The sequence below is a fragment of the Poecilia reticulata genome, linkage group LG3, assembly GCF_000633615.1.
Source record: "Poecilia reticulata strain Guanapo linkage group LG3, Guppy_female_1.0+MT, whole genome shotgun sequence".
Classification (NCBI taxonomy): Eukaryota; Metazoa; Chordata; class Actinopteri; order Cyprinodontiformes; family Poeciliidae; genus Poecilia; species Poecilia reticulata.
In genome coordinates, this window is record NC_024333.1 from 14,900,487 (window position 1) to 14,908,526 (window position 8,040).

Sequence of the window (8,040 nt, forward strand, 5' to 3'; positions counted from 1 at the left end):
CCTTGGGTGACCCTACCAGGGGCATAAAGCCCCAGACAGCATAGCTCCTAGGATCATTGGGACACTCAAACCCCTCCACCACAATAAGGTGGCATGTTATGAGATGCAGCGCAGCCACAATGTGTCCACCGAACTGCGCAGGTCACTGTGCTCCTGAAATGATAGGATATGATTAATATTACACGACTATTACACAGCTTCAATCCCACATCACTACCAACATCTATTTAGCAAAGTTTAATAATAAAAAAGAGTGTAATTAAACTAAATTATTTTAAAATATAGGGACAAAATAGCCCACAAAACAACGTATTTTGTCCCAATTAACCGCTAAAACAATGACTTGTTTACAGTAGTAAAGACTTTGCAGATGGCAAACTAAAGCCATTTATAAATATATTTGCAAACTGCCTGTCATGTAAACTAAAAGCATGAAGTAATACAGCAGCTTCATGGAAGCCAGTGTGACCGGTGGATTGTGTGTGTTGTGTGGTGACCAGACAAACCACAAGACATGCAGTCTGGGTTTGGAGGCGGTCTCCGTTTATTTAATCTCTCCCCCGTGGAACGAATAACATAAGGGCCCCGCTGACGTACCTGTCAATCGGGAGATATTAGCATTAGCGTTACACCAGGTATAAAATAAATTAAATAAAACTTACCATACGATTAAATAAAACACATGAAACGATACTTCCACAGGCAGGACGTATTTATAAGAAATCTGCTGAGTAAGCAGTATGTGATGTAGCATCGATATGCGCATGTGCATTACCAGGTTGGACGGATTTTCGGGTAGCACAGATAAACAGAACACCGGAGACAAAGGGCACAGTCAGATACGGGAAGTACGGGAGTTCCTACTGCATCAAATCAAAATAGGAATAATAGAAAGTTGGCCACTCAGATAAAAATAATTAAAAATCAAAAACAAAAAAACAACTTCCAGTCCAGGAAGGTGGACAGGAAGGCAGATTCTGTGGGTGGGCAATGCCCCCTAATGCCCGCTCATGCCATAGGCCTGTCTTATAGATGGTAATGTAAAACATTGGTTAAACAGAAGAACAGAAAGACAAAGCTTTGAATATTGAAAGTATCTGTAGAAAAACTGAGAGAGAGAAAAGGATTTAAGGAGAGAAGAAAGTAACGAGGAACGATTACAGGAATACTTAATGAAGACCTAGAAATTTCTAGGTCTTCATTAAGTATTCATTTGCTACCAGTGTGAGCAAGTGAAACTATTGTTTGTCTGAACTGTCAGGTGAACTAGGAGTCTGGTAATTACCAGTGCTGCCCTACTTTTAAGCTATCAGTCATATCATCATCATCGTCCTCTACCTGAGCTTCCAGATTGAGGAAGCTCAGGTTTGTTTGGCATAAACAAACCAGTTTATGCCAAACCACCTGTTCCTTTTCGTCCAATCTTCTTCTGTAATGAAAATCCTTCTTTTGATAATTTTGTTCCTGGAGATGGCGTTTCACCTGTCGACCATCACTGAGGAGTCTCATCTCACGCGCCTTCCATTACTGATTCATTTAACTTTTGCCTGACAGATGACAAGCACAATAGGCAGAAATGTGCCATCCACATTTTGAATGTCTGACAGACCCCCTTCTACTGGTTGTAATGCTACTAAACATTTTTTGCCAATAAAAATCAGCAAGAAGACCACCAACCAGCATTTTTGTCTAGTTTTCATCTTATCAACAAAAACCTACAGATATATTGTCATGTCTTAGTCATCTGACAGCAATGTAATATTTACAAATCTGAAAAAAATAAAAATAAAATCAAGTAAGCTGAACTCTTAACAGTACAAAGTACATAAGCAGTAAAAGGTCTTCAAAATGGTCACTCAGAACAGGGTAAAGTCAGACCCCGTTAAATACACTGTGCATCACAAGCCATGACATTTTCACGATGGAGGTAATCGTCATGAAAAAAAAGTCGTCAACAAAATCATTTGGTTATCGTCATCGTTGACTACATTAACATTGGTTCACTGGCACATTTCTGATACTGTGTGTGTGTGTTCCAGTGTGTTCTCCATGGACAACACCACATCTAACTTCAGCATGGCGTGTGGCACTTACGAACAGCTGGGATACTGGCCCAACAACTTTGATGATTTCGCTGTGAGTAAAACACCCAGATGTCAGTCATTGGGATTCATCCCCTGTATTATTTCAATACTTGTTCTAAGCCATCGTGTAGTATAGCTGTGTTCACATTTTACTGTTGTTTTATGTTTTTTTGAGGGTTTAAAGTCTCAGCAACATTAGCTTTAAATGTGTGTCTGTACTAAAGCTAGCTGAATGATGCCATGCTGTGTGTCTGCTCAGGCAGCCGTTATTCTGCTCTATGATGTCATGATCGTCAACAACTGGCAGGCCTTCATGGAAGCATACAGCAGATACACATCAGAGTAAGGAAGCTTTCTACACACACCACAGTTCTTAATTTTTGGAAGGGATCTGTGATGATGATGATGATGATGATGGTTTATGTCTCCTCCAGGTGGTCCAAAGTGTACTTTGTGTGCTGGTGGCTCACCTCCTCTGTGATGTGGGTCAACCTGTTTGTGGCTCTCATTCTGGAGGTCAGTTTGCTGATGGAACACTGATACCCCACACAAGCCTAAAGTTTGAAAGTAGGGCTGAACAGATTTGCAATTTTCTGGACAATCGCCAATTACCGACCTTTAAAAAGCCGATTTTGTCCAATACTGAAATATTGCTAAATATAGCAAGAAAATCACTGAGTTGGCAACATGATCAGTTGTTGATCGTCAACAACTTGGGTGGCTATTGTTAACTGCACACATGTAGACATAACCTGGTGAGGTGGTCTGTCAGTCAAACATCCGTCACAGCAGAGCAAAAGAGGACAGTGTGTTGGTACTTCTGCAGCGGATCTCCCATTATTTCCACGGGAGTCTCTGGTCTCTTCATCATCATCTGTACCTCATGAATACATCTTTGCAGAAGTATTAACTTACTTATGAAAATATATAGGAGACAGGATACATTATCAATTTAACTGGTAGCCACGCTACCTTGCTCTGTGGCCGAACACACAGAACGAAAAGAAGCAAGGAGGCTCTGCCTTTGTCTTTATAAGCGCGTAACCTTCCGCTTCACAAAGTAGTGCCAATACAAATACAATAGTGGCAAGCATCGTATTCAACACAGTGGCTGATTTTTAGCCTTTGCCGAGGTAGAAAAGATCAGTGGATTTGATTGGCTGACACTTAACTGTGAAGCCAATTACTAATCTCCCAAAATTAAGAAAATTAGGGCAGATTTATTAGTGCGCCCCTATTCTGAAGGCTTTCCAGGGTCTGAGTAACTAATGCTGAGGATGCTGGAAATAATTTGCATATCAGCTTTCATATGCTGATATGCTTTGCTTGGTTCAAGTCGAACATGCCGTGGTATATAATGGCCAGGCCTCTGCTATGAGGTCCAACAATGGGACAATGAAACATTGTCCCATTGTTTCATTGTGATGCAACTTTACTGCTGTTGCCGTGTGGCTGGGTTCTCTTTAGCCAGAGGATGCTTTTTCCTTCAGCCCCTCTAAATCAACTTATGAAGTCTGAGATACATCTTTTTGTTTTGATGTATTTATTTTATTTCTTGCAGACTTCGATCTTGCAATGAATTTACTTGAACGTTTACAGTCTGGAATACTGTCAATCTGTTTTCTGTCTTAAAGGTTTTCCACCTGTGAGTTCCCTTCTTGAAGTGTAGAAATGTTGTCACAAAATTTCCCAGAATGATGTGTAACGATAATTTATTACCATATTTTCCGCACTATAAGGCGCACCTAAAAACCTTCAATTTCCTCAAAAGCCGACAGTGCGGCTTATAATCCGGTGCGCCTTATATATGGACCAATATTGAGCCACAACAGGTCTAGCAACTACAGTAAGCAGCCGCCGACTTAATTTTCGCCCGTAGAAGAAGCAGCGCGCGGTGCATGCTGTGATAGTTGTCAGAACGCTGGTTTGTAATTATTAATAAAGTTTGACTGACCTATCTACCTACTGACAGTCTAGAATCAGGTCGTCTGCAGGTCATTTATCACCATGTTCTCCACGAACATGCTGTGGGCAAATGGAGAAGGGTACCATCGTCCAGCCACGCCCCGGCCCAGTCGAGGAAGGCTCTCCTCGCTGACCAGTCGGACCGTTTTGTTGACATTCATTTTAGTGCAGCTCCATCTAGTGGATGCATAATGTAACACCAGCCTCTACTGTAGCGTCTATCCTATGTGCCTTATATATGAAAAGTTTTAAAATAGGCCATTCATTGAAGATGCGCCTTATAATCCAGTGTGCCTTTTAGTGCGGAAAATACGGTATGTCTTTCCTGACAATTATTGCTTTGAAAAGCACTTCTACAGTCCATAGAGATTTCTCCTATTTTTGGGGTGAACCATCAGCATCTCCCCACTGTTGCCAGGTCTGTTTTATTCCTAAACAAACAGTGAAGGAGATTTTTAAAACAGATTTTTACTCATGATTTCAAAATTTTGGTATTGTAACTGCAATAGAACTGTTAATATAAAGACAGCTGCATTTCCATTAATCATTTAATTATGAAAATTGAAATTATAAATATAAATGTTTAGTGCAAACATGGTACTTTAGGGAAAAAAAGTTTTTTATAAAAGTTTTTTGTGCTGAGATGAAGTATCAGCCCTTTCAAAGTAGATACATTTTGCAGAACTCTTTTGCATCACACAAATCATGTGATCAATAAAAGTGGTGTGTCATTCCAACGTGTTAAATTCTTAGCTTTCCTGTAGAATCACTGACTACAATTTTCCCAAAACACCGTATATGTAGCTGCTCCCAAGTAAGGGGCTTGTTGCTACAATTAAGAAGCCAGTGGACATTAAGATTAAGAAGCATCTTCATTGAAGGCTGATTGTCAAGAGTAAAGAGAATCAGCTTTAGGCATAGAAATGGCTTCTCAGCCAGGTTTAGTGTTATCAACATACCAATTACTGCAGATAAAGATTAATCTATAGGACCAAATCTACATTTTTATAAATAAATTGCTCTAAAAGGGGAAAAGAGAATTGAGATTTGTTTTTGCAGCAGATTTGATCTTAAATCTGATGTGTGAGAATATTAATTTAATGGTTCTATTTTGTCTGACAGAACTTCATCTACAAGTGGGACCGTAGTCACAGCTGCTCTGTTACAGATGTGGAGAAAATCCGATATGAAACTTCAGTCCAGTTCATGTTCAAGTAGGTCAACACCTGTTCCTGATGGGTCCAGGTATATCTAAGATATACCTGAGATATGCTAATCCCTCTTGCTTGTTTTCTCAGAGAACAGATCCAAGAACCAACTGAAGAGGAATTAGTTTGCCAGTTACACCAGCACCCTCACCTCCACCTGGAATGGAGACACGAACATCAGAACATTAGGTCCTCTCTGCACTGAGGCCCTGAAGCTGCTGGTGGAGTAGGAAGGTATTCAAGTGAATCAACAGTAGACTTTCCCTTCAGAAGAACTAACCACAAGGATTCAACTGGAGGTTTACTTTGAAACTCAAAACATTAAGCGGTTAACATTCAAGAGTTGCCATAAAGAACTTTTGAATGTGTAGGTTTTCCTCTCTATAAAGATTTGCTGTACCGAATCTTTCATTTACAGAAAAGTAAGCCATATTTTCTCTTTTTTTTATTAAACTGGAGCCATTTGACAACAATACTGAACCAGGACAGAGCAGGGGAGGATATGGGGATGTGGTGGAGGTTCAGAGCTGCCATGGCCTCTTGGATCATTAAGACTGAGAAGCAAAGAAGCAGTAATTCCTCCGTCAGGCGAGAAAACACCTATTTCCGTAGAGCTCTGACTATGTCCAAACAGCCCTAAATACAACATCAGTTCTCTGATTTATAGTTCATTCACCAACATTCTTGGTGCTGATTGCACCCACTGTTGTCATCATGACATAAATTACTCTGCAAAGTGCAAAATATTCAACTTCTGCACAGCACAACATGCCTGAACTAAAGTAGCTGCGTAAGCTATTTTTAACCCGACCTATGACCTTTCTGTTGGTCAGATTCTAATACCATTGTCAGTGTTCAGGCCGTCTACTATCAGATAAGCCCAGATGCGTGTTATCCCCACATCTGAACAGAGTCTGGTGCACCCTGGAGGGTCACGGGTTGGCTAAATCAAGCGCTCCCTCTAATGCAGTGTTTCTCCACCTTGGTCCTCACCGTCCCCCTGCTCTGCATGTTTTAGATGTGCCTCTATTCCAGAACAGCTGATTCAAATGATTGTATGACCATCAAGTGGTGCAGAAGCCTGTTAATCACCCAGAGATACAATTCAGGTGTGTGGCAGAAGGGAAATACCCAAGACATGCAGGACAGGGGGGTGCTGAGGACCAGGGTTGAGAAACACTACTCTAATGTGTTGCAGACACAAACATGTTAGAATTGATCCAACGTTTACAGAAACATGTCATCCAAATTTTGTTTTATGGGCATAAAAGCCACTGTGGCATCAGTACTTAATACTTAAACAAATCTGATCAGAGATTCTTTTTAGCAGCGGTTGTGTCTTTAGGTTAGACTACAGTCCCCAGACTTCATAGCTCTGCATTTAGGAAAAAAAGTACTCTGACTCCTAAAATGGTTTTATTTTACCTCGGGTGTATTTTAGGTATCGCCCTAAATATATGAAAATGAATTAAATCAGATTGTTTAGTTTAGTTTGTAAGTGCTGCTAAAAACAGTCTAATTTATTTAAGTTTTTCTATTTGTTAAAATAATGTGAATAGATTAAATTAACCCGCTTGTGTAAGAAGCTGCTGGATTGTTGATGTGATTGGTCTGATTGCACGTTCTAGGAGGTTGGCTGCAGTCAGCATACTCTACATGTGGAATGAAGTTTCCAGGATTTGGAGAATTATATCAACAGGATGAAAAAACAATCCAGGAAATACCTTGATTTGCAGAGTAAATATTTTGGCTTGTGGCTGGACAATAAAGCTGGACTGGACAAGCAACACAAAGCAGCTCTATAAGAAATCCCAGACGAAGATGTACTACTGAGATCCTTTAACATCTATGAAAAGCTGCTGGGGTTGTTTGACCAGTTTGCTGTTGCCAGCGTTTTATTGTACGCCGTCAACAGCGTATAACAAAACGCTACAACTACTCCTATGCTGGGGTAGAAGCATCTCAAAGGCAGACCTTTCCAGGTTGGAGAAATAAATTAAGTAGGCTAGCTCAGTGGTCGGTACGAGGCTGGACTCTAGCAACAGTAGCAGAGAGGAGAACATAGCAGAAACTCCAGGCTATTATGGACAATGCCAGCCACCTTCTTCAGTCTGTCATCAGCAGCCAGGAAAGCAGGTTCAGTGGGAGACTGCTTCTTCTAAAGTGCAGGACCAACAGGCTGAGGAACTCCTTTGTCTCTTGTGCAATGAAACTGTTCAACTCTTCACTGGAGGTTAGAAGGAAGGCTAAGAGGAGCCCAACAAAAACAGTGGGACTATAGGATAGGGCTGTTTATGTATTTAAAAAAAAAACATTAAGTATTTGATGTATGGGTGCTCTGTGAGAGATGGGAATTACAATTTCCCTAAGGGAAAATCCTAAAGGGATTAATAAAATTTCCATCCATCCGTCTGTCTGTCTGCCCGCCCATCAGTCTGTCTACTGTTATCTAATCTTATCTGTACAAAACAGGTTGATTTGTCAGACATTGCTTTGCCAAGTACTAATGTTTCCTTTGGGAACATGGCTCAACACTGTGACATGTCACACAGATCTAACTTTCCTAATACATATATTTAACCAGGGCTAAAATTTAAATCCCATATTCTCAATTTGTGTGTGACAATGTTTTTTTTTGCTTGGATCTGTCACATAATATATGATCTTCACTTTCTGAAAAGAGTCACAAAAATGTAGAACTTTCTTATATTCAAAATTTTTCCATGTACCTGTACCTGTAAATGTAAATGACCAAGGCTCACTTTGCTTCAACAAATTTCACA

At 40.3% G+C, this 8,040-nt stretch overlaps 1 protein-coding gene across 3 annotated transcripts in view; it reads left to right on the top strand.

The window, feature by feature from the left end:
• Positions 1–5,917, top strand: part of tpcn2 (two pore segment channel 2) — a 44,247-nt gene extending 38,330 nt beyond the window's left edge. For all 3 annotated transcript variants that reach the window (XM_008405015.2, XM_008405017.2, XM_008405016.1), the window contains 5 exons: positions 2,040–2,136; positions 2,344–2,426; positions 2,519–2,600; positions 5,172–5,263; positions 5,348–5,917. In XM_008405015.2, coding sequence (XP_008403237.1) covers positions 2,040–2,136; positions 2,344–2,426; positions 2,519–2,600; positions 5,172–5,263; positions 5,348–5,462 — 469 coding nt within the window. In that variant the 3' untranslated portion in view covers positions 5,463–5,917. The remainder of the gene's footprint in view (positions 1–2,039; positions 2,137–2,343; positions 2,427–2,518; positions 2,601–5,171; positions 5,264–5,347) is intronic.
• The last annotated feature ends 2,123 nt before the right edge of the window (positions 5,918–8,040 follow it).